At 43.6% G+C, this 27,858-nt stretch overlaps 1 protein-coding gene across 6 annotated transcripts in view; it reads right to left on the bottom strand.

Moving 5' to 3' along the window:
- Positions 1–1,134: 1,134 nt before the first annotated feature.
- Positions 1,135–27,858, bottom strand: part of TBC1D24 (TBC1 domain family member 24) — a 72,273-nt gene continuing 45,549 nt past the window's right edge. For all 6 annotated transcript variants that reach the window (XM_077449218.1, XM_077449220.1, XM_077449222.1 and 3 more), the window contains 4 exons: positions 18,557–18,620; positions 11,923–12,018; positions 9,103–9,325; positions 1,135–1,813 (listed from right to left, as the gene is read on the bottom strand). In XM_077449218.1, the coding sequence (XP_077305344.1) occupies positions 1,635–1,813; positions 9,103–9,325; positions 11,923–12,018; positions 18,557–18,620 (562 nt within the window). In that variant the 3' untranslated portion in view covers positions 1,135–1,634. The remainder of the gene's footprint in view (positions 1,814–9,102; positions 9,326–11,922; positions 12,019–18,556; positions 18,621–27,858) is intronic.

Below are 27,858 nucleotides of genomic sequence, written 5' to 3' on the forward strand. Positions count from 1 at the left end.
CCCCCGGAAGAGCATGGCCTGTGCACAGTAGTGAGATTGCTGGTTCTGTGCCTGGCTGGCACGTGAGCAGTAGGGTCTGGTAGCACATGCACAGTAGGGGCTGCTGAGTTGTTGCTCTGTGAGAAAATAGGGGGGGCACTAGCATTGTGCCAAGCCAGTGCATGCACAGTAACATTGTTGGAAAACCAAGCACAGTACAACGCATGTGCAGTCTGGACAAAGAACCTGACAGACAGCAGCCTCTACTGCACATGCGCTAGCCAGACAACACCAGTGCTTCTAGACAGACTATAGGCAGAAACTCAGGGGAAACATTCAAATATTTTAAAGTCTAGATAGGAGCATTTACCAAAAACAAAAAAACAAAACAAAAAAAAAACCAAACACACACACACACACACACACACACAGGCATGTAGCTACATGTATTTTTCTAGGAGGGTTTCCTTTCACATTAAAACAAGACAGCCATGGTTGCAGCAGAGACAGCCATGGTTGCGGCAGCAGCAAGTGTACCCATCAGTGTCCCCTAGAACCCATTGGCAGGTTGTTTGGAAAAACAATGCTCCGATTTATGATGCCTGAAGCTGGAAAGGAGTGTCTTTCAGAATACACACTGCATCTGGGGATTCCAAACATGTACTGCAATCCCATCAAACACTCACCCTCCCCCATCTACAAAATGCCAGGTTTAGATGATTCCACTCACCTGATCTGTAACCTTCAGTGCAAGTATGTCTACAGCTTACAATAAAACGAGGTTCCGGGTAGACATTACTAGACAGAATTAATGTGCAAAGTGAATACTCTGAGTTCTACCCATCCCTATCACCATGACTTACATTTTCTCTGGCTCCAATGACGAATATGCATACCAGTACTGCATTAGCCACAGGAGGTTTCAGTTTAAAAAAACAAAAACAGCCAATTCATTTACCAGCTGGAGAGTGGGAGGAAACCATACCCAGAGGAAATCCCAGATAGCAAACTCCATACAGTTAGTGTCATGACTGAGATTCAAACCAAGGCCCCAGTGCTGCAAGTGCTAGCCACTGTGCTGCCCCCTAGAGTTCTCCTTAAAAATGCTAAAATTTATAATAAAAAAAAAAAAAAAAAAAAAACATGCAGGACCAATGCCTGAGATTCACTTTTATTCCTAAAATTTCCAACATGGAGACAGACTTGGGACAAGTGAAATATTCCCCTATCCAGACTCTTTAGTTCTTTTTAAGGTGTCTTATTTAATGTTACAAATGATAGCTGGTTTCTGAGGGAGGAGAAGGGAAGATTGAATACACAAATACATGAAGACAGTACAAATAGCTGCATTTGACAAGCACACAGGGCAGATACCACAGCAAACAAACACACTCGGAATGGGCGGAAGTCACATATCCCTGGTGCAAAGTCTAAATGATAAGAATTCTTGATATGCTATGGAATGAAGATGAAGTTACTTCAACAGACATCAATAATCTCAGAGGTCATAGTATGGTCTTGTACAACACAACAGATACACATTTCAGTCCATCAGACAAGAACCAGCGGCGAACAGCAACTCTAGCAGACCTCCTGGGTACCTGCTTAGCTGTCCCAGAATTCTGCGCTGGGGACATTGGTCATTGAAAAATGGCTCAACGCAAGGTTGAGGGACGTTCCTCATTGTGGAGATTGTCCTCAAAACCCCACACCTCTATTATTGCCACCTGGAAGGTTTCGGAGCACAGAGGCTGGTTGTTGAAGGTGTTGCAGTGGCTGGTTCTTCCATAATTCAGATCAGAGTCCAAATATAAAGCTTGTCCATCGCCGCCACCTAGTGGAAGGAAAGATTCAGGCAGGACCAGTTAATAAGACAACAGGTAACGCAGCAGATCTAAAGGATTCATCCATTAGTAAACGAAAAACATTTTCAAAAAGAAATAAAATGCACACATTAACGACCTTCTGAAAATGCTGGTTATCTGGCTATTATACTGACATATTGGCTTTAGTACTGTCTGACGTCAAGCAGGTGGATCAGATCAGAAATGATTTTCACTTGAAAAAGCTGAAACCAAGACCCTTTCAGGTGCTTTCATGCCAAACAAAAGCACCCCGAAAACCTATTTCCATTAAAATCAATGAATGCTTTCACACTGGGGCAGTGCGCTGGCAGGGCTGTGAAAGAACACCATTGAAATCAATGGAAAGGTCTTAAAAAGCACCTGAAAAGCTCTATAAAAGCGCTCAGTGTGAAAGGGGCCCAAGGCTACTTTCACACAGAGGTGTTCTAGCACTAAAAATAGCACCTGCATAGCGCCTATAAGAGCCTCTCCTCTCACTCCAATGTGAAAGCCCCCAGGCTTTCACACTGGAGCGGTGCGCTGGCAGGACGCCAAAAAAAGTAATGCAAGCCGCATCTTTGAGGCGCTGTAGGAGCGATGTATATACCTCTCCTGCCCATCAAAATCAATGGGCCGTACCACCGAAGTACTGGCTGCAGCAGTGCTTTTAACTCTTTTTCAGCCATTTGCGGGGGTTAAAAGCACCCTGCTAGCAGCTGAAGAAACAACGGTAAAAGTGCAGCTAAAAATAACGCTCCCAATGCCCCAGTGTGGAAGTAGCCTAAATAGGTGCAAAATACTTACCTCTTCTCTATGGTCCGCGAGGACCTTAGCCTTGATTAAAATGACACAAGATGATGCAACAGGAAATCATTTATCCCAGCATCAAGGCACTGTGACAAGAATGTGTTTATTTTACCCATAAATGCAACTTTAAGATTTAGTGAGAATGTACAGAAATAAGATGATCAGCATGAAAGCCAGACAAACTTTTGCAGGATTAGAAATCAGCAATTGTGGCCTCCCAGTTTCTCCCAGGAAGGGTTTCCTTTAAAGCGGTTGTAGGCCTGACCAAAACACCCAAACCTGTAAAAGGTAAAGGCATAATGAGCTAGTATGCATCGTATACTAGCTCATTATGAAACTTACCTTGGAACGAAGCCCCCGTGCCCCCTCCCGGCCACTGCGACTGCACTGCCAGTTTCCGCCTGCACATGCACGAGTCACGCAGTGCTTTGTGAATGGCCAGCTTGTCTTCTGTGACACACAGGTCCCAGAAGACATGGGGCTCACCGCAGAAGCTGTGAGGTCTCAAAAATTGGGTGGAACTCCGTTTTAAAAAGGAGAAGTAGGGCCAAAACTCTTTCAGCGTCTTTCAGGTTTTCTTATCCTGGGGATCACAGGAATGCACTTTTGTACGCCTGGACCTGTGGGCCAAGGTCCACTGTCCTCCGATGTCAATGAGCTGCTCCAGGCTCTGCAGGGACCTCGACTTTAATGTAGGGAGCCACCCAGATGCTTGGACCAGCAGCTGGCTCAGCCTCTCAGCGAACCACCGAGAGCCTTAACCACCCGCTCCCGCCACCCTCTACAGCCCACCGCTGCAGTGAGCAAAGGAGAGGCTGGACAGAGAGTGGCACCTGCACAGATTGGCTAACCTGTTGTGTTGACAAGGCATCAGGCTGACCGCTCAGCATAGGACATGGAAACAAGTACAGATCATGGGTAGCAGCATCTACTTCGGTAATTTCAAGATTCCAGGGGGAAATCGGCCAGGTATATACAGTTATGCTCATAAGTTTAAATACCCTGGCAGAATTTATGATTTCTTGGCCATTTTTCAGAGAATACGAATGATAACAACTTTTCTTTCACTCATGGTTAGTGTTTGGCTGAAGCCATTTATTATCTGTCAACTGCCTTCACTCTTAAAATCATAATGGCAACAGAAACTACCCAAATGACCCTGATAAAAAGTTTACATACCCTGGCGATTTTGGCCTGATAACATGCACACAAGTTGACACAAAAGGGGTTTGAATTGCTATAAAATAACCATCCTCACCTGCGATCTGTTTGCTTGTAATGTGTGTATAATATATTATATTACAAAATTACTTTTTTTTGGAATTGGGGTTGTACTAGTAGGTGGGTACCATACCCTGAGCCCCCCCTTGGGGAAAAAAACAAAACAAAAAAAAAAAACCACAACACACACAATAAGAGGTAGGGAAGGGGAAAGATGTGAAATACAGTAAAATGGTCTCTTTAACGGATTAGTGACGGACTCACGTGCACCTACTGTGGGGCGGGCAGCTGCTCTGTGCAGAATCATGTACCTGTAAGGTTCTGAAGTTAATCACAGCACCAATCTTCAGGTCTAGGCCAATGATTTATGGGCTGGACCTGCTGATCGGGTCTGACAAATCAGACCCGCCCGTGTCTGTATTTACATTACACAGACAAAGGAAATTATGTGATCTTCTCTCCTGGAGCCCTCATCAGAGCTAGGGTGAGAAGAGGGAACAGACAGTGAGTACAAGCACTACACTGACACCAGTTCAACCCCCAGTTAACCCTTTCACTCCATGTCACAGTGTCATTAGGTACAGTGTACAGATATTTTTTCTGATCACTGTATTAGTGTCACTAGATAGCGTTAGCAGCAGTCCCAGATAGGTAATATATGGTGGGTATCCTGATGCTAATAAAGTTGCACCCCCTGATCACCCCCAGTTAACCTTTTCACTCCCCTATCAGTGTCGTTATACAGTGGTCAGAAAAAAGATCTGTACACTGTACTAAGTGTCACAGGTGATGCCAGATGGAGTTAGTGTCAATGCCAGAAAGCGTCAGATTGCCCACCACACATTCACCAATACATTTTAACCCTTTGATTTCCAGTAACACCAACACAGACACACTATACACCTCCATACTAGCGTCCCCAAAATATAGCATTAGCAGGGTCAGCCCCGACACCTGCGTCTATGCCTCAAGTGCAGTGTCAGTAGATCACGGTCACTTCCGATACACAGCACACAAAACCACAGCAGGTACATTTTATTTGTAGCAGTTCAGACCCTGACAGCCAGGTGCTTTACCTCAGAGTCACACTGGGTACCTAGCAAATTAGTGGCCAAAATATCAAACGAAAGGTATACTAGTGAAGAGGCCTATAGGATGCAGAGCATGACAGATGAGAGCGATGGGAAGCACTCGCTGTTAGAATCAGGCTCAGTATTCGAGCCTATAAAGAGCACCCTGACAGATTGCTCTGACGAGGAAGTAGAGATCCCCGCTAAGGTCAGGCGTACCTGACCCCATTCCTTGGTTGCTGAGGTGCTGCAATCGCACGATTCCTGTATGCAGCAGAGATCCAGTACTAGTGTCGCTCTACCTTTTGGTGAGCTGCCGAGCACCAGCAGCCTAGTACATTCTGTTCTTAGACACACCAGTACTGCTGTAACACTTGGTTACGTGGCGAGTCCCATATGTTAAAGCTGGAGTAGTGGCTAGCACACGTAGTGTCCTGCAGCCATTAAGAATTCAAAGACAGGCACATAGAGCCTATAGTACCCTTACCGATGTGCTTGCGAATACCGATTGGGAGCCCAGATTCTGCAGCGCCTGTACTTTCCCCATTAACTCGCCAACCCGGAATTCAGGTGGAAACAGCAGATTTTACTTCCCTTGGTCTTTGAGCTGTTTTCCATGGAAGATCTGTACTGATCTATTGTGGACCAAAACAATTTATATGCCAATCAATTTATCGCTGAAAACCCAAATTTGAACCTTGCCAGACAATTTGCATGGAAACGTACCACGGTTTCAGAATGTAACTTTTCTGGGCCTAACCCTCAACATGGGCATTACTAAAAAGAACGGGTTGCGGTCATATTGGTCCAGTGACCCAATTCATTTGTGCCCCGTGTTCTCTGCTGCCATGACCAGGGGTAGATATGAGCATATCATGAAATTTATGCACTTCAATGACAATGAACTCTGTCATGCTTGGGGTGACCCTGGCTATATGATTTCACAAAAATCGGCCACTCTTAAATCAAACAGTGGCTAGATGGTTTGGAACTTGAAGGGGTACCATTCATACCTGGACAATTTTTATACACCTTTTTGAATTTGGAATTGGCACATGTGGATTCCCCAACAGCTTGCAAATTAGTTTTTCATTCATGCAGATACAACAGTCCAAACTGCAACGGTGACAGGTGTTTTTGGGAAGCCCCCCATCTGTCCACGATTACAACCTTAACATGGGAGGGGTGCACCTCAAACGACCAGATGGGGCCGTACTTCATTTCTTGTAAGGCCTGACGCTGGTATAAAAAAAAAAAAAAAAAAGTCTGTATATTTTCATCCAATTGACCGAGTTTAATACTCATGTACTATACAAAAGCGTCAGGAAGAAGTGGATCCTTCCTAAAATTTCAGGAAGAGATCACAGCCCTTTTGTTTCTACATTTTCTAATCCAGGTGCAGTGAGCCGGCTGCATGAGAGGCATTTTCCGAACGTCCTCCCTGGTGCCCCTACCCAAAGAGCGGCTCAAAAAAGTGGTGGTCTGTACCAAACGCGGATGCAGGCAGACACCCGATATTTTTTTCCCTCTTGTCCTGGTCAACCTGGTCTCTGCATCAAGGACTGTTTCCGTCACTACCACACACTAGTGGAGTATTAGTATAGGGTACAACATGGCACAATCTAGGGTACACATTCACACAGGGTCTCGAAAGAGGTTAGTCAGGAAACTGCCCATTGCATTTTGAGAGACCCTAGCCTGGAATGTTTAACCACTTGCCACATGCTATATAGAAATGACGGTGGCAAAGTGGTTTAGTTATCCTGATCGGACGTCATATGACTTGATCAGGCTAAAAAGTCAGCGCATGCCAGTGGGGGCACGCAGCGTGGCAATTGGAGGGCGATGTGCGTCAGTCTGACACACCGCAACTCCAACCGGGTTAGGGAGCCTCTGACAGAAGCTTCTTACTACGTGATCAGCTGTGACCAATCACAGCTGATCATTGCGTGAACCAGGAAGTGGTGGTAAACGGCTTTCCTCAGTTCACACCGACAGGGAGAGCTGATCGGCGGCTCTCCGCTGATAATACATTGCTTATCGGTGCAGACCCCATCAGATGTGTCCATCACCTGCCAATCAGTGCCACCTATCCAGTGCCCATCAGTTTTTTTATTTTGTTTATAGTGCAAACAATAAAAACTGCAGAGGTTATCAAATACCAAACAAAAGTTCTATTTGTCGGAAGAAAATTATAAAAATGTAGTTTGGATACAGTGTTGCATGACTGTGCAACTGTCAAAGCTGAAAATTGTCTTGGGCAGGAAGGGGGGAAAGTGCCTGGTATTGAAGTAGTTAAAAAATTTTTTACAGATACAAAAAAAAAAAAAAAAAATGTAATAAAAGTATAAAAATATAATAGCCAAAAAGTTGTTGTTTTTTCCGAGTTCCGTTCTGTTCTTACAGTACTGTACACTGTAATGTTTTACTGTTTGCTTTGCAGATACGCAATTCAGCTGCAGCACTGATCTGTTTATTCTGACAGCAACATGGTTCAATTTCAGAATACATAAATCAATGATTGCAAGACCATAGGAGATGAATTCACCACCGCAGTAAAATTAAAAACCCACCACGAACATTGCATATATGCCCATCATTAGAAGTGGGTGGATGCAGGGCAGTATAGTCCAATGGTGGGAATACTACACTTTTTGGCAGAGATTTCTTCATCCACAGGTTTCAATGTGAATGGAGGAATCTGTTAGGTTCTCTTTTTTTCACTCACACCCATAGGCTGCATGGAAAAAAACATTACATTATATGCCCAACAAGGACAGGCAACGTACTGGTACTTTGCTGGACTTTGAGCGGTTATACCAGGTGATGCCTGGAAGTTTAGGCATATTCCCGGTAATGCTTTTTTTCAGCCGGCTAATTAGCCACCAGACTGCTTTTACAAGGGAGGGGAGGCAAATGTAAGCCTTCGTCTCGTGTCGTATGTAAACAATTACACCATGCATGCAAAGGTCAAATCAAGAGCAGTAATTCTTGCACTATGCCTCCTCTGTAAATCTAAAGTGGTAACCTGTAAAAGGTTTTTAAAAATGTATGTAGTTTGTCGCTGCTGCACAGGTGTGTGCAGTTTTAAAGCATGTCATGTTTGGTATCCATGTACAACAATTGGGCAATATATTGCGTTTTTTGTGCAAAAAAAAAAAAAAAAAAAGTAAAGTGTATTTTTTTTCCAAAAAAGCGTTTGGAAAATTGCTGTGCAAATACTGAAAAAAATAAAAATAAAAAAAAATAAAAAAACCCACCCACCATTTTATTCTGTATGGATTTAAAGACAAATGTTTGGGAGTTCAAAGCAATTTTCTAGAAAAAAAAAAAAAAAATAATTTCATTTTTCCATGTAAACAAAAAGTGTCAGAAAAGGCTTGGTCTTCAAGTGGTTACAACAGTGGATGATGTGTAGCATAAGCTTCTAATGCTGGGCAAAAAAAAGGCAGGACACTTCAAAATACACCAACCCCCCCCACTACCCACCACAGTGTTGGAGGCCATGAAATGTCAAGATCGCACAAAACTTCCCAAAATGACCCCTTTTTAGAACATAGACACCCCAAAGTATTTGCCAAGAGGCATGGCGAGTATTTTGCAGATCATTTGTTACCACAATTTTTTGGAAAAATAAACAAAATTAAAATTCGTTTTGTTTATTTTTCCCCAAACAAAGTTGTGCTATCTTGGTATTTCATGGCCTCCTAAACCGATAAGTAGCAAGGAAGTGAAATGAGCAATTCCCTTTGAAATCATGAAGGCGGTGATTGGTTTTCGGGGTCCTGTATGCAGCTAGACTGCTAAAAAGTCTCACATGTGGTATCCCCTTACTTTCACATATGCCCATGGTATGTGTGAGCAATATATAAAATTTAAGTGACAATTTTTTTATTTTTACACAAAACACTATAGTTAGTAGACGCTACAACTTTTGCACAAAATCAATCAATATACGTTTTATTGGGATTAGTTTTACCAAAGAAAAAAAAAGGATATAAAATTTTGTCTGGGTACAGCATTGCATGACCGTGCAATTACCAGTTAAAGTAGAGCAGTGCCAAATTGCAAAAAAACGCCCTGGTCATGAAAGGGGTATAACTTTCCAGAGGTTAAGTGGTTAAACATTTAGAGCAATAATAAAATAGGCCAGTATTACACTTTGTGCGCTAACTACTCACCTATGATAATGCATTCTGTGCTCCCAGCCATGAACATGGAGGCTGTTTTGGATGGAAGGTTGAAGTGGCGAGTGGCCAGGAATGGAGACAGGCGATCAGAAGGGTCTGTGCCATCAGCTGTGTCTTGGGAAGAGTTTGATTCTTGGTCAGCTGTTGCACTTACTCTGCCGAGCTCGGGGTGTTTTATGATCACCCACTCGTAGCGTTCCACCTCTGGCTGAAGCTAAACAAACAGAATCAATTAAGACACTGAAAAAATTATGCCAGTTATGCCTTCTATGTACACAATGCCACACCGTTCGGTTCTGAAGTACACAGTTTTGACCCACGAGAAGTCTGAACATGCAGGTTAAATGCAAATTAGTTTTTTTTTTTTTTATTCTAGTTTTAGCTTCCACCCATTTAATCATCTCCAATTTTAGAGTGCTTTTCTTATCCATCTATAAACTTTCCTGAAGCTGATCCGATCCCACAATGAGCTGCCAGCGGTGGCTTTGTGTAGGCAGGTGCAAAAAAGGAAGCGACAACGGAAGCTCCATAGCAAGTCTATTGGTGACGTCACTTCCCTGGCATTTCACAGCCATTGCAGGCTGCATCCTGCACCAAGCTTTCACTGCTGGAGACCAGATCAGAGCGACTTCACAAAAAGTTACATATAGCAAGTTTTACCGAGCTAGACAGGTTACTCAAATTGTGCCTGCAAGTAGATTTACAGATTTTAGTTTTAGGCTTGACTTTCACTTTAAGACAAACCTGTGAGTTGCATATGCAAAATTGCCCTACATGAACACAGTACAGCTTTACTTTAAGGACTAGCATGTAAAGGCTTTAGTTATTTCCTTCCAACCTGTCTGTGAAGCAGTTTGGAAGGATTTGGAATGCGGTGTTAGCATTATCAAAATAATCTTACAAAGCCATGTACACCTCCATTGAAATCTCTGCATTTGCTTTGCTTGCATAAATGTAACATTCAGCTGCATCTGAACCATTTTACCCCGCCTGTCAGACTTGGACCACTTTCACAGTGAGGCGCTATTCAGGCGCTTTCGTGCTAAAAACAGCACCTAAAAAGCTAATGAAAACGTATTTCCATTAAAATCAATGAATGTTTCACATTGGGGCAGTGTGCTAGCAGGGCTGTGAAAAACTCCCTCTCCGTTGAATTGAATGGAAAGCTCTTCAAAAGCGCTCTGTTTTTACTGGCAGTTTAGAAGCTCCTCAGTGTGAAAGTGGCCTTACAAGTCTATGTGAAAGCAAACAAAGCAACCTAAAGCAGCTCAGAAGTAAGGCAGACCATACATTATGCAATTTTCTTTCCTTTAACCATAGATTAAAAAGGAAAGAAAAATGCTTGATTTCCCCCCCCCTACCTACACTGACTGTTGATGGGGGCAACCCTCCCGCAGTGGTATTTTCTGTAGGTGGGGAGCAATGTTGCCGTCAGTATCTTTACTGGCAGCCAGAAAAAAAAAAGGCACTTTTCTCCTGCCAGTGACAGGAAAGGGTTGCCAGTAAAAAAAACAAAAAAAAAAAACAAAAAAAAAAACAAACAAACACCACAACCCCAACAACATGACTGAGGCTTGGCACTGAAGTTCTGGTCTGGAGCTGGCCTGAGACCATCCACGTTCCTGCTACAGTGTCTGTAGAGGTGGTGGCTGCATGTGTTGTGTGATATCGTGGTGCAATGGAGAAGAGCGGAATTGTGTTCAGGTCTGCAGGACAGGAGCATGGCAAGCCGGGAGTGGCATGGCCAGTGCTGTTTGTACTGAAGGAACCTCCTGGTTTGGGGAGAGACTCAGGAGGGGACGTGTCATCTCTGCTGCACATTGCTGTCAGTGTCACGAGTCAAATTTTATGCGTGTGTTTGGGCCTGCCCATTCTAAATTTCTTGCCCTCCAGTGTCCTGTCCCCGAGCTACTTACTATATCAAAAATAAGACGGGGAATATGTTTTTTGCCTTAATATCTACCTTAAAGCGGAGCTCCACCCAAAAGGGGAATTTCTGCCACCTTTTCCGGTTCAGCCTACCCATTCACAGAGCACAGTGCGCTTCATGTAGGTGCAGTAGGGAAGCCACAAGACTTCACTGCTGGTTTGCCTTAGTGGAGATGGCGGCAGGGTGAAGACACTGCTGGATTCCTGGACAGGCAAGTGTCCCACAATATTTGTATCTGCTGAAGGAGCCCGAAGCTCTTCTTTAAAATACACATTGCTAATTGCATATTGTACTTGTTAGTAGCCTAAATACTGAAATTCGCACTTAAAATTAATTTCGTAAATGGCAGCTAAAAACAAAACAAAAAAAATAAATAAAAAATAATAAAAAAAAAAACAAAAAAAAACACACAAACACCTTGGCTGTGTATCCCAGAGCCGGGGATAACAACCGAGGGACACCCAAACCCCCCCTCCCCCCCAGCCGCCTCCTCGGTCTGCAACTTCCGGCAGCTAGGGACAGACTGGCATGAAGCTGGAAACTGCTTTTTTTCCAGTCTGATTGTAAACATGGAACCAACGTCACTTCCTGTTTAATCGGCTGCCAACGGCGCCGGTAAAAAACAAAAAAAAAAAAAAGCCCACAACAGTATTCAGAATCGCCGAAAGTGGTGATCTGAATGCTTTGAAGTGCAAAGGAGGGATTGGAGGTCTTGTAGACCCGATCCCTCCATAAAGAGTACCTGTCACATATATAGTTTGGGGGCTCAAAGTAATTTTCTAGTAAATAAAAATAGGGATTTTAACTTGTAAACACCAAATTGTGAGAAATAGGCTTAGTAATGAAAGGGTTAAAGGAGGACTGTAGGGAGAGCTTCTTACCCGAAAAACAAAACACTCTCCAGTTCCAAAGAAGCTCAGCTTGTTTCCGCTTTTCTTACGTGAATTCCAGTCAGTAGACAGATACGCACCACACACCTAGAAAACAGACAAATGGAGAGAAACTGAAAATGATCAGTCAGCATGAGTAGGCGTTTTTCCCCCATGGTCAGCAACTACAGGTGTACTACAGATTTCTGCCAATATGTAGCAGGCAAGTTGTAAACAATCTATGCAGTCACTTCTCCTAAAGATAGGAGCTGGCCAAAACAACGATAACAGCCACCACCTACTGGGATTACCGTAATTCTACAAAGTGTAGCAATGCTTTCTCCAAGAAGGAAGGCATTGAATTATTCCTTTATCAAAACATGCATCCAGAGTTGATTGCACACAGCATCTGGTGCAGCTGTGTATAGTAACCAATCTGTTCCAGCGCGTTGAATTAAAGTGTCACTAAACCCACATCTTAAAAACAAAAAACAAACACACCCATCAATAGATTGTGTATTACATGCTGTTCATACTTGCTCAGTCACTATGGGTCCTTTCACACTAGCGTTCTGTTTCAGCAGTTCAGTCACTTTTTTTCCAAAGAAAAAACTGATCAGTTATTTATTTTTATTTTTTTCACATCTACTACCAATGCAAAATGGACCTTTTTTATACAGGAGAAAAATATGGAGTTAAACCATTCCAAAAAAAGTTGTTGACGGAAGCGGATGTAAAAATGGATAATCTGTTTACATCAATTTTCCATAGAGACACGTTGATTTTCGTTTTTCATCCGTTAACGGATGGATGAAAAACAGACAAAACTGAACGCCATGTGAAAGGGGCCTATGAGATTCATTTTCTGCAAAAAAAATAAAAAAAATCACCACACAAACTGGTTGATCATGCTGTTTTCTATCTCCACCTTCTGTCCATGTCCCCAATTCAGCCATTGATTTTGCAACAGTGTTTGCAGCTCTGCACATGCGCAGTTTTCAGTGATTTTCCATGCTGAGCATTTCCTCACCATCACATCTGAGCAGCCCATGCGACTACAGAGACATGAGAGTGTTAGGGTTGCCACCTTTTCTTCAAGTCAAACCTGAACACTTTAGCGGCGCACCGCAATTTTTTTATTATTGTATAAACTATACATAGATTTTTCTATTAAATAACATTTCTTATAAGAAATTAACAACAAGAGTCTCCCTTTACATCAGAGTCCACAGAGTTCCCGTTTTACATCTGAACTTGCAGAGTTCTTTCACTGTAAGGGGGGACTCTGCAGACTCTGATGCAAGGGAGAATTCTGGGAACCCCGATTTAAGGGGGAACACTGAGAACTCTGATGTATGGAGAGGACTTGGGGATTGGAGTGTGGGTAGACAGAGGGGTAGGGGTGGGGGGAGAGTTGCAGATCTCATGTCTCATAAATTTCATGTCAAATATACTGTATATTTGTATGACAATTTAAAACCCGTTTATAGATGTTAATTATTTTTACTCTGTATTCCAAAAGTTTTTTTTTTTTTTTTTTTTTTTTTTTTTTTTTTTAATATGAGGAAAAGGACAGTTGTGCCAATTACACTTACCTTATTGCGGTCTTTTCTGAGATATGTTCTGCTGAAACCGAATGTAGTGATACCAATATGACCAAGAGCACCAACAGCTCTTGGTCAAGTTTGTGCAACCCTTTACAATTATAAAGGGAGACCGTACAGTTCTAATACAAAATCAAGACAAGGAGGGTTAAGAAGGCCTTGCTTGTGAAAGCTACTACTGCCTCAATGCTTCTGGGCTTCTAGAAAGCTATGGGACGGCCATTGTAGTAACAAATTCTACTCAGAAGACAGCAAGGGCAGGAAGTAAATGGCAGACGGATGACAGCATGGAGGCAAGTGCAATTACAGCAGAAGTAGGGCCAAAAGGTCTTTTGGCCCTACTTCTGTGGGTCCCAGGAGTGCACTTAGCTCTGCACTCCAGTGACCCAGAATCAGTTAAAGCCTTCTGTCGGCAGATGTCACAGAGCCATTCCAGGCTCTACAGGGATCCTGACAATGGTCGGGGTCCACCCAGAAGCCTGGACTGACAGCTAGCTCACCACACCGCTGAGAGCCTGAGCCATCCACGTCCGTCCCCTCCACAGTCCAGTACTCTAGCGAGCACCAGAGGGGTAGAGCAGAGAATGGCACTTGACAGTCCGCTTTCTGTGCTCAGAGCGTGCCTGAGAAGTGAGTGATCAGCAAGGATGAGCTCAGGCGTGTTCGCATACTCCACATCGGGGCAATGTCTCACTGCCTGTGATTAGCGCAGCGATGCGCCAAATTCCTGGCAGGCTCTGCACGTGGAGTATGCAAACACGTCGGAGCTCATCCTTAGTGATCAGCAGTCTTTGATCGCTCAGCTCTCAGTGTAGAACAGCAGCAGCATCGGATCCATGCTGCATCTACATTCGCGAGCATGTAGGTTAATGTTTTTATTTTTACAATCCTTCTCTTTCAAGAAAAGAAAGAAAATAAAAAAAGAAATAAAAAAGGAGGGCTCCAGGTTTAGCACTCCATGGTGTTCCTCCTTTTCTCACTGTAGAAAATGAATACAAATATTGGACTGATGGTTAGAAGGATATAGAGATATAATCTATTATGTGATTAGGTTATGTGAGCATTACCAACCTAAAATTGAACTGCACCATCACAAAACACACATCAGTACTTGTTCCCGCAACCCGAAAGTGGCTGTAAGCTACGGACATGAAATATTAAAGCATATCCCTCTAGTGTGTACTTGTCTCAGTTCAGAACGTTAAAAAAGGTAAAAAGTAAAAGGGGATGGACCACAAGATGATTGACAGCCACAGCCCAGTTCCTGTGTGAATGGGAGGGGATCCCCTCCCTCCAATCAGCTCTCGGATATCTGGAGTGTAACTCCAGTTCTCGGCCAACTTTTTTCTGAACTCTCAGACAAGCTTATAAATTCATCACTTTGTAGGGATGTAGAGAAAACTGCAAACAGATACAACTTATGCAGGGGGACTGGTTTCATCTCTGCAGCACCGGTGTATAGCCTGTTCACTTGGTATAATGGAAGGGTGTACAACCTCCTTAAGACCGAATTCCCACTAAATTCCATCCATTTTAGGAGAGTTTTGACACGTGTTAAAGTGCTATGCATTTTACATACTTCTTGTGACATCATATCCTGTGTGTGGGTTAGTGAAGGAGTGAGTGAAGATATTCATTTTTGGATAGTTTTTTGGTAAACAGGATGTCTAGAAAGCACCTGCTCTGCACACATTGCTCCCCCCACCTTCAATTCCCCAAAGATGGCTGCTGGTATGGGTGCTTGTAAAAGTACAAAATTCATGACAACGCATAGTTTATTTCCTTGACATGCATTTTACACATTTACATGCATTACACTGTGCTGCATTTTAAAGCAATGCAACATTGTAGTGTAAGCGTGTCACATTGAAAACCTCTGCTTTACAAGTCTTTGTATTGATCGACATTATACAAGTGCACAAAAACGCAGATCAACGTACCAGTGTTAATTAGCTAAGAATTAGCCTCAAAATTAAAGACCATTACTCAAGGGGACTTCTTTACCGCAGCATGACCTAGCTTTCTGCTTGCATCCATCTGTGCTGTGAAGCAGTTTCTGGTCACCACTAGAGGGCGCTGCATATAGACAGGAGAGCGGCTCTGCATTTTGCTGAATGGCCAAACTGTCACCCTAGACTAGATTCATTAGAGCACAGCAGAAAAACGCAGGGGACAATGCTGCAGGAAAAAAAGGCCTTGACTGTACGTGAATGTCATTAGAGAAGCTGTAATACGAATCGGATGCAATACCTTACTCCTCGATCTGCCAGGCTCCCTCCATTTGTGCAATACCAGAGTGCAACAACCGGTGGGAGAGTCTTACAGAAGAGGCTTCGGGGAAATGATCATATAGATGAAGGAAGCCTGCCAGAGCGAGAAAATATAACCTAGTACACCCCATTTCTATACTTGTATATTTTAGGAGCAATTAACCTGGTAGTTCTTTGTAATTCCCCAAGTTGGGCTTTAAGTCACAGACCCACAACAAGCTGCATAATATAAAAAAAAAAAAAAAAAAAAAAAAAGTCAGCATTCCTTTGCGTATACTTGTTGCGGGTCAGCGAATCAAACTGCACTGAAGGTATAGCATTAGCATGACCACCTGGGAACTAGCGTACTAAACAGGAAATCGGCATCCTCCATTCTCTCAGGATGGGTTCACAATAAAAAGCGGAGATTCACACAAATTGAACCTCTGCTTTTCGGAACCCCCCCCCCCTCCGGTGTCACATTTGACACCTTTCAGAGGGGAAGGGGTGAAGATACCCATCTAAGACAGGTATTTGCACCCACTTCCAGGCATAGACTCCCACAGGAGTCTATGCCTCTTCCTGTCCCGCCGCGCTGTCTGCTGTGACACACACGGGTCACAGACATCGTGGACCACTCATTGCGCTGTGCAGTAGGGAACTGAAGCTGCAACGCTTCACTTCCCGATTCCCTCACAGAGAATGGCGCCGGCAGCAGCCGAGAGATTGCTCGGCTTCTGACATTACTGGACTTCAGCAAAGGTAAGTGTCCATTTATTAAAAATCAGCAGCTGCAGTATTTGTAGCTGCTGGCTTTTAATAATTTTTTTTTAGGTGTTTTTTAGGACTCTAAAAGTAGGAATAAGGCCCCATACACACTATTAGATTTTCTGCAGATTTCCCAAAACCATGTAATATGGAGGTCAAACCTTAAACGTTGCAATTTGTAAGCAAATCGGGTAGGCCCTTGCACTGCATGGTTTTGGTAAATCTGAGGACCGAAATCTGCAGAAAATCTAATGGCGTGTATGGGGTCTTATCCATCAAACTGCTATTTTTTTTATTAGGTAACCAAACTGCCATTTTTAGGGCTCCAAGGACAAGTACAAATATATAAGTGGTGGGGGATTTTTTGACTAAGTTGTCAAGATTTTTATTCCTTCAGTTTTGACTTGGGTCCCCTTTATATGACCATTCTGATTAAATGGTCCATTCACCACTATGGACCGGTGGGTGTAAACAGACTTGTGTCTATTTACGCCTGCCTACCTCCAATACGAGACATATACCAAAAAAATAAATAAATAATAAAAAAATAAAAAATAAAAAACCCCCACACAACACACACAGGAATCCATTTTGCCGGGCAGATACTGGGGGCAGAGCTGGTAAGTATAAAGGGTCTGGAGGACGACTGGAGTTAGCTGCTGAATGCTGAGACCAAGGAGGGCAGAGACAAGAAGGTACTGCGGTTGCACAGAGAAGCGCAGGACCTGCTGGAGAAGTTCTGTCCTTCTCTCTGCTACCAACTGCTCAGATGAGGCAGGGTCAGAGATGAGGGGGGGGGGGGGGTGCCACAGCTGCAGGAGAGGTGCAAGGACCACAAGAAGTGGCCTGGCAGGACAGATTTGGCTCACAAGTCTTGTGTGTGACACATGGTCTAGGCAGAGCAGATTGGAGGGCTGTCGTGTGTACATGGACAGCAGAGCCCATTTACATCTGGCCACCCATAGAGCACAGTAAAGCTTGCTGCGTGTAGGAGTGCCATATAAACTGTATACAGTGCTTAATCCTGCAGCAGGATGAGACCTTCTCCTTCCACACTGGGAAGGTTATGATGTACATTTTACTTAAAGTACCAGTAACCCTCAGATGTAATTAACATTTCTAAAGTTTTACATTACAGTAGTAGGGTCCTCTTCTCAATTCTGTCAAGGGACACCAACTGTATGCAATCTGCATGTTCTTCTTATTATGTTGGTTTCCTCTGACCATCACTGATCCAAAAATCATGCTGGTATGTTAATTGGCATATGATCAATTATCTGGACAGTGACTTAAGTGCTTTTTGTATAAATGTAGCATAACTTCATTTTAATTAAAAGAGCTTTTTTATTTATTTATTTTTGTCATAACAAAAAACACACACACCTTTTTTGGGGCATACTTCTCTTGTGGGCCACAATAACACGCTTAGTAGTGCTCTCCTGTGACCCAGAAGCAGCTGACAGTGGGCTAAAATCTGCTGTCAGCTGACGTCACACAGCCACTCCAGATGCTGTTAGGATCCACCAAGATGCCTGATGGATATAGTTGACTGAACCTCTCAGTGTGCAGCTGAGAGTCAGAGCCAGCCACTTCCACCTCTTCTCCTGTCCCACCCTCCAGTGAGCGAGAGACCATTCTCTGCTCAGAGCAGACCGAGAACTGAGCAAGATCAACAGTCATGTGATCATTTAGTTCTCAGGCTTAGAGATGGAGAGAGACATCACAGCGATGCAGCAGCATAGATGTGAATATATAGGGTCCCCCCCCCATATATCTTCTTTAACCGCTTTCCAACTTCCGCATGAACATTTACATCGGCAGAATGGCACCAACAGGCAAATCCCTTTAAATTTGGCGTAGTGTGGTCACGTGCATCCCCCAAAAAAACGGGGAAATGCAATGCCGAATCGCAAAAAAAAACAATCTGGTCTTTGGACAACCAAATGGTCCTGGACTTAAGTGGTTAAATACTGCAGATCTGAGCCAAGGTTACGATTATCAGTCTGTGTATGCCATAATACATACCTCTTGGCTGCTGGTTTTGATCAGGAGTAGGGTGGGCTCATGTCCTTCACAATGCAAGAAAAACCTGGAAACAAAAGAAAAAAAAAAAACAGTAGAGGTCGGTCAGAATAAAGGCCAATTCAGTTTAAATGCCACTGGGGATATGGAAAAAAAAATAAAAAAAGAAGGAATTTAGATATGGTGTTCATATTAAATAGATTTTGTATGCATTACAAAAATCGGAAGACAAGATGCTGTTCTTTAACATGTGGGTATGGCTCCCACCTCTAGGAGCATTGGACACTATATAAGAGAGGCCTGGCTCCATCCAGTGTCTAACCCGACACCTAAATACAAGCGGAACTGTGTCCTAGAGAAAAAGCATTTCTCCCAGTGTTCATTGCGGGATATGGGACTATTCTGCAAACATTTGTAAAGTTGTTAAAGCAGTTCCAAAAAAATAAATAAAAATATATTTTATTTTAATAAAAATTAGATATAGAGAGATTATACACACACACACACACACACACACACACACACACACACACACATCCAAAAACGTATATGTATTGTGATTTTATGTGATAGATCAACACAAAGTGGCACATAAATTGTGAAGTGGAAGGAAAATGATAAAATGGTTTTCAAAATGTTTTACAAATAAATATCTGAAAAAAAAGTGTGGCGTGCATTTGTATTCAGCCCCCTTTACTGTGATATCCCCAACTCAAATCTAGTGGAACCAATTTCCTTCAGAAGTCTCTTAACCACTTTTAGACCGGACCAATATGCTGGTCAAAGACCAGAGCACTTTTTGCGATTCGGCACTGCGTCGCTTTAAACTGACAATTGCGCGGTCGTGCGACGTGGCTCCCAAACAAAATTGACGTTTTTTTTTTCCCACAAATAGTGCTCTCTTTTGGTGGTATTTGATCACCCCTGCGGTTTTTATTTTTTGCGCTATAAACAAAAATAGAGCGACAATTTTGAAAAAAAACGCATTATTTTTTACTTTTTGTTATAATAAATATCCCCTATATATATATATATATATATATAAAAAATTTCCCCTCAGTTTAGGCCGATACGTATTCTTCTACATATTTTTGGTAAAAAAAAAAAATAAGCGATTGATTGGTTTGCGCAAAAGTTATAGCGTTTACAAAATAGGGATAGTTTTATAGCATTTTTAATTAATAATTTTTAATTATTTTTTTTTTTACTAGTAATGGCGGCGATCAGCGATTTTTATTGTGACTGCGACATTGTGGGGTAGACCCATCAGACATTTGACACATTTTTGGGACCATTGTCATTTATACAGTAATCACTGCTATATAAATGCAGTGATTCCTGTGTAAATGACACTGGCAGTGAAGGGGTTAACCAGTGGGTGGCAGTGTAGGGGTTAAGTGTTCCTAGGGGTGTGTTACTAACTGTGGGGGGGGGGGGGGGGTTGGGCTTTCATTTAGTGAACACTGATCTCTGCTCCAATCACATGGAGCAGAGATCAGCGTCACTAGTTGCTAGGCAGAATGGAGAAATGCTGTTTACAAAGGCATTTCTTCATTTGGCCGCTCCGTGAGACGATCGCAGGTATGCCCGCGGCGATCGAGTCCGCGGGTCCCGCGACCGGACTCACGGGGGTCCCGACCAGCGCGGGAGCGCGCCGGCGGCGGCGCGCTCCCGATGGCAGGGCGGCAAATTTAAAGGGACGTACATGTACGCCCATTTGCCTTCCCGTGTCATTCGGTCGACGTACATCGGCGTGCGCTGGTCGGCAAGTGGTTAATTAGTAAATAGAGTCCACCTGTGTGTAATTTAATCTCAGAATACAGCTATTCTGTGAAGCCCTCAGATTTGTTGGAGAACCTTAGTGAACATCATGAAGGCCAAGGAAAACACCAGACAGGTCAGGGGAAGTCAAGGCTGAGGATACCACTCTACTCATCACTCCAGATCTAAATGTGCGTCTTTAAGGGGCCATCCCATTGTTCTTTGAAGCCTTACAGGAGCCAGGACGGGTTCCATCCCCTGTCAGCACTTTAGCAGCGGCCTCGGAAGCATCGACTACAAACCCCTACCACAGAGCCTGAGTAGAACACACCAGACAAGTCAGGGACAAAGTTGTGGAGACATTTAAAGGGTAGTAATAATATCTCCCTCGCCATATCCTCCCCTCTCTAGCTTTGAACATCTCACGGACCAATGTTCAATCCATCATCTGAAAATAGAAAGAGCACGGCACAACTGCAAACCTACCAAGGACATGGCTGTACACCTAAACTGACAGGCCGGGCAAAGAGCATTAGTCCAAGAAGCAGCCAAGAGGCCCATGGTCTGGAGGAGCTGCAGAGATCCACAGCTCAGGTGGGAGAATCTGTCCACAGGACAATTATAAAAGTCATGTGCTCCAAAATCTGGCCTTTATGGAAAAGTGGCAAGAAGCCATTGTTGAACGAAAGCCATAAACCGTCCCATTTGCAGTTTGTGAGAAGCCATGTGGGGGACACAGCAAAACGTGGAAGAAGGTGCTCTGGTCAGAGGAGACCAAAAAATAGGATTTTTACGTCATACTTACCTGTAAAATCCTTTTGAGTACCTCATGGGACAGTCAGGTTAATATTCGTTACTTGCTGGGACATCCCAGAGCAATAGCCTTGAGGGAGGGAGACACCCTGTCAAACAATAGCCAACAGAACTTATATGGTAGCCCACAATACACTGTGGCCGAAAGCCAAAGCCTCAGCTGCTCAAACAGCCACTTGATACATTTTTGTGAACGTATGCACTGAAGACAAGGTAGCAGCCTTACAAATTTGAGCCACAGATACCTGATGGCGAAAAGCCCAGGAGGTTCCTACACCACTGGTAGAATGAGCTCTCACTCTAAAAGGGGAGGAGCTATGTTTCAGACCTTAGGCCTGAATGACCAATGGACGGACGAGTCTGATCCTTGGATCTCTGCAGATCTAGACAGATAAACCTTGACTACCCAGACAACATCCAAATGCAGTTGGCTTTCTTCCGCCAAGTGAGGCAGAGAAAAAAAAAAAAAAAAAGGCAAAAATAACCCGATTTAAATGAAAGGTCGACACCACCTTTGGCAAAAAGGATGAAACAGGTCATAACTGTCATGGTGATCAAGTACGGTTCCCTGCATGAAATGGCCACCAACGCGACACCCTTCTAGCCGAGGTGATAGCCATCAGGTAGGCTAGCTTACATGACAGCAAATCTAATGAAATTTCCTTAATTGGTTCAAATAGTTGTTTCTGTAACACAGACAGCACCAAGTTCAAGTCCCAAGGACACATAGGTGACCTAATGGGGGGGAAGCAAGCGAGTTGCCTGGGTCATTGAATGGGAGGCTAAAGACCTTTGGAAGAATACTGATGGGGCCGAAACCTGAACTCTGTACTCAAAGCCAATTTGATTTCCACAGCTGACGGCAGAAAAGAGAATTCTCCCAATCACATATTTCCGACGAAGCCATTTTCTGGCTTCACACTAAGCAATAGAAGTCTTCCAGACTTTATGATAAAATCTTCCTAGCGACAGCTTTTATTAGCATTCACTAAAGTATACACCACTGGTCCTGAGATGCCACAGTCCTTTGACAGCATGGCTATTAAAGCCAGGGTGTTAAATTTAGAGACTGTAAATTGGGGTGGAATATAGGATCTTGAGACAGTAGATCGGGGCGACATGGAAGCATCCATGACCCGTCTATCGTCCGTTTCCCATCTCCGGGAACCAGGGCCTTCTGGGCCAGGCTGGTGCCACCAGAATGGCTGGAACCCCCCCCTCTCTGAATCCTGCGCAACAAATGTAGAAGTAGAGGAAAAAATCGGCAGGAACGCATAAACCAAGGAGCACTAGCTCTATGGAACTATCAGAGCATCAGCTCCAATTGCCAGAGGATCTCTTGTTCGAGACAAACTGCTGTAGCTTGTTGAACCTGGATGCCAGTAGGTCGACCTCTGGCCATCCCAAATGTTGTTGGGGATTTCCTGGATTTTAAATTTCCTGGAACACCTCTGGGTGTAAGGACCATTCCCCCGGGCAGATCTGCTGAGAGAATCCACTTTCCAGTTCTCTACTCTCAGGATATGGACTGCAGATATCATTGGCACATGCCCCTCTTCCCAGGCTAGTATGCAAAGTTCAGAGGAAGTAGCCGATCGCTAGCTTGATGAATCAATGGCATGCTTCCATCCCTGGTTATTTAGTAAAAAAATTGAAAATGAAAATGGGACTTTAATTTTAAACAGGTCATTGTGGTTATGGATAATAAAAAAGGGAGATCTATTAGATTAATATTGATTTAATGTCATTAATCCCTAGGGGTGGTCCATGATTTTTTTTAAGCAAAAAAAAAAAAAAAAAAAAAAAAAAATATATATATTTTAGACTAAAATAGGATACAGGTATCAAAAGATGAATATATTTATAATGATAATCACACCTTTATGTAAACAAAATCAATGGACATAAAATGTAACACTCAAAATGACATAAAATCACATGATATGGATACAGACTCGGATATTGTTAATTGAAATTGGCTTAGCTCTGCACCCTAAGTTTATAAACTGACACGTTTCTTGGCTTCCTGACAGTCATCAGGGGTGGGATTCACGTGATAAAAGTGATCATCAATATATGCAAAACCTTAATGACAGCAAATTAAATAAAAATTGATCTAAAAATGTATCTACCTTTATTATCCATACCCACAATGAAATGTTTCATTTAAAGTCCCATTTTCATGTTCCAATTTTTTTAGTTTTTTTTTTTACAGGCTAGTATGTAGTTTACCTCCAGAGCTGAACGACCCCCGTTACCGCCTTGGTGGTTTATATAGGCCACTGCCATGGCATTGTTGGACTGAACCCCGATGGGGCAGTCTTGAAGCTCCACCATCCAGGACCGAAGGGCCAGACGTACTGCCTGTAATTCTAGGACGCCGATGGGCAGGGTCTGTTCTGTCCCTGACCATTTCCCTTGAGCTGTGAGCCCGTCTAAAGTCGCTCCCCTGCCTGAGAGACTGTCATCTGTAGTCAGTACTCTCCAAGTTACAGAGAGAAAGGATTTTCCCTTTTGCAGGTTCTGATTCTGCAACCACCAGTTTAGGCTTAAGCATGCCTGAGGAGATAAGCACATTGGATAATCCAGAGCTTTTCTTGATCTGTTCCAAGCCGACTAGATGTCTTGTTGTAAGGGTCCAGAATGGAACTAGGCATAGGGCATTGCCTCAAAGGAGGCCAACATCCTCCCTAGAAGACTCATACAGAGCCGAATGGAGGGTTGTCTAGTGCCCTTTATCCGATACACCCGATCCTTCAGGGCACAGATCCTTTACGGGTGGCAAGAAGACTCTTGCTTGGACTGTGTTTAGAAGCAGACCTAAATATCTCAGACTTTGTTCTCAAGGGTGACTTTTCAGTATTTATGATCCAGCCTAAGCTTTTCAAATAACTGTGTATATTATGCTCTGTTCTAGAGCCTGTACTGAGCAATCTCTGAGCAGGTCGTCCAGATACCCAAGCACCAGGATCCCTTGGTCTCTTAAAAAGACCCAGTATTGGTGCTAGGACCGGTGTGAACACCTGGGGAGCTGTAGCAAGCCCAAAGGGTAGAGTCACAAACTTAAAGTGACTTACCTCTACTGCAAAACGTAGGAACCTCTGATGAGGCTGAAAGATAGCCAAGTGTAGGTACGTGTCCTTTATATCGATGGAGGCTAAAAAAGTCTCCCCTTCTGTAGTGAGGTTACTATCGAGTGGACAGACTCCATCTGAAAGGACCATCAATAAATCGCAAATCTTTGGGCACCCAGATAAAAGCCACCTTTAATGCATCAAGGGGGTACACTTTGCAAACAGCTAGCCCAGAACTCCCCAGTATGATCACCGTACACAGGTGTCCAGTCTTTAGTTAGGGCTGGTTCACACTGCGGGCGATGCGAGGCGACACCGACTTGCCTCGCCGCGACCTGCCGCGACCTCAGCGGCGATTTGCAAATGACTTCTGTATAGAAGTCAATGCAAGTCGCCCCGAGGTCGCCCAGAAGTAGTACAGGAACCTTTTTTCTGAGTCGGAGCGACTCGAGTCGCTCCTCTCAGAACGGTTCCATTGTACAGAACGGGGGCGACTTGTCAGATTGCGGTGAGGCAAGTCGTGTCGCCTCGCATCGCCCGCAGTGTGAACCGGCCCTTAGCTTGACTGATTCACTGGGACACCCCCACAATAATAAGAGGGGTTTCAATTACCCGTCCAGGCGCAGCACCACTTAGAAGCTAAGGGCCCAATCTTCACCCTTCACGGCGGGTTCCTGTCAATAGGACCTTCAAGGACTGGGTACCCTTTCATGTTTAGGGTCCACAACCTTGGACCTGTACTGCACCCTGCAAGAAATGCCTTAGTGCTGTAGTGTCCAGGATTTCCACTCCACAGGGTCCAGTGCCCGGAGGCCACATTACAGGCAAAACCTTTCATGATCTTGAGTCTTCTTTGCAAGGCTCGGGTACCATTTATCCAAGCATAAAAGCCAAATGGATCCGATTAATCCCTTGATTCATTTTTGGAACAGTTTGTGGCACTAGAGACCTGGAGCTCAGAGCTCAAACAAACCGTGCCATCCACCTTGCAGACACTGGTAAAAATAAATAAATAAATGCACTTCCTGTATGGGAGGGGTTATATAGAGGATCACTTCCTATCTGAAGACCTTTGATCTACCAGGGTCTGCATGAAAAATAAATTTACCTTTTTGGCCTAAAATCAAAATGCTATGTGTGGTGGAAAACTAACACTGCACATCACCCTGAACGCACCATCTCCACCGTGAAACATGGTGGTGGCAGCATCACATTGTGGGAATGCTTTTCTTCAGTAGGGACAGGGAAGCTGGTTAGAGCGGATGGAAAGCTAGATGGAGCCAAATACCAGGCACTCTTAGAAGAAAATCTGTAAAAAAAGACTTGAGACTGGGGCAGACGTTCACCTTCCAGCAGGATGACGACCCTAAAGATACAGCCAGAGCTGCAATGGAATGGTTTAGATCAAAACATATTCATGTGTTAGCCCTTGTACACACGGTCGGACATTGAGACGGAAAATGTCCGATCGGACCGTGTTGTCGGATAATCCGACCGTATGACTGTCTGATCGGAATTCTCTACAAACGATCGGACAAAGTGCCACGCATGCCCAGATCAAATTCCTAGACCAAAGCTATTGGCTAGTAGCCTGAACGTAGTCCCGTCATAACGAAATAATGTCATCACGCTACGAATGATCGGATTTTCCGTCAACTTTGTCTGACCGTGTGTATGCAACACCAGTTTCGGTCAAAATCCGGCGGACAAAATCAGACGGATTTTGTTGTCGGAAGGTCCGACTGTGTGTACAAGGGCTTAGAATGGCCAAGTCACAGTCCAGACCTAAATCCAATTGAGAATTTGTGACAAGACTTGAACATTGCTATTCCCAGAGGCTCGCCATCCAATCTGACAGAGCTTGAGCTATTTTGCAAAGAAGAATGGGCAAAAAAAAAAAAAATATATATATATACACATCACTCTAGATGTTCAAAGCTGGTAGAGACATCCCCAAAAAGTCTTGTAGCTGTAATTGCAGAGAAAGTTGGTTCTACAGGTATTAACTCAGGGGGCTGAATACAAATGCATGCCACACTTGAGATTTTTTTTTTTTTATACAAATAAAGGGCCATGAATACTTTCAAGGCACTGCAAATCAAAAAAAGGAGGAGATCTATGTATTGCAATTAATCTCTACTTCGAAGATACATCTTCATATACAGTAAATTCAAATTTATGGATCATTTATTGTATATGAAGATGGATTTTCAAAATAAAGATAAAATTGCAATATACAGAGATCTCATCCTCGTTTTCTGCAGTAAATTTTTGGTGAATCTATTGGGAGGCCGCTGTGTGGTGAGAAGTGCATAACATGGCAGGAGTGACTATTCAAAAAGAAATGATTATTATTAATATATTACACATTACCATTCTGTCCGCACATACACTAGTTTACCATAAATATTGGGACACCTGCCTTTACACGCACATGAACTTTAACCACGTCAGCTCTCAGCCTATTTTTCAAACTTGTTGTTTACAAGTTAAAATATTTTTTGATAGAAAATTACTTAGAATAAAAAATATATTTAATATTATTCTAACGTTTGGGGGTTGTAAAAACCTAGAAAATAAAATGGTGGTCTTTGCAATACTCAGTCACACCATATTTTCGCAGCAGTCTTACAACTTTGAGAGAGAAAAAAAAAAAAAACAAACACACACACACACACACACACTTTTGAATAAAATATAAAAAACACCCCCACACACTCACACCACACAGTAAAATTAGCCCAATTTTTAATATTGCGAAAGATAATGTTACGCCGAGTAAATTGATACCCAACATGTCAAGCTTCAAAGTTGCACCCGCTCTGCGACAAACTTACCCTTATGCAACGTTTAGAAAAAAAAAAAAAAAAAAAATTCTACAGGTTGCATATTTTGAGTTACACATGCGATACCTCACATGTGTAGTTTTAATATGTGGGCGCTACTCGCGTATGCGCTCACTTCTGCACGCGAGCTCGGCAGGATGGGGTCAGTTTAAAATGTCTCCCCCCCCACTCCTTCTTTCACCTTTTATTTTTACACTGTTCTTCAAAAATTGTGTCAGTTTTATTCCTATTACAAGGAATGCAAACATCCTTTAACCAGTTGCCGACCGCCGCACGATGATGTACGTCGACAGAATGGCACGGGCAGGCATATGGGCGTACATTTACGTCCCTGCCTTCCCGCGGGTGGGGGGCCCGATCGGGCCCCCCCCCCGGTGCCAGCGGTGGTCGGAATCCGTTCAGGAGCGATCCGGGATGAGGGGGCGGCCATTCATTCATGGCCACCCCCTCACGATCGCTCCTGACGAATGGAATTGCAGCATGACATCACTTCCTCTCCTGTAATGTAAACACAGGCAGAGGAAGTGATGTAATCTCTCCTACGTGTCGGTATTTTTTGCTCCGGCTCCGAGGAGAGAGGATCGGTGAGTTGCACCAACACTACACAGTAGAACACGCCAGGCACACTTTCACCCCCCCTATCACCCCTGCACCCCCAGTCACAGTGACACCAATTGCATTTTTTTTTTTTTATTATTGCATTGGTGTCATTTGTGACTGCAATAACTGTTAGGGTTAGCCCCCTTTAGCTCTAGGGTACCCCCTAACCCCCCCAATAAAGGTTTAACCCCGTGATCACCCCCCGTCGCCA

The sequence above is a fragment of the Lithobates pipiens genome, unplaced genomic scaffold (genome assembly GCF_037356315.1).
Source record: "Lithobates pipiens isolate NorthernLeopardFrog02 unplaced genomic scaffold, aLitPip1_a1.2 Scaffold_22, whole genome shotgun sequence".
NCBI classification, from domain to species: Eukaryota; Metazoa; Chordata; class Amphibia; order Anura; family Ranidae; genus Lithobates; species Lithobates pipiens.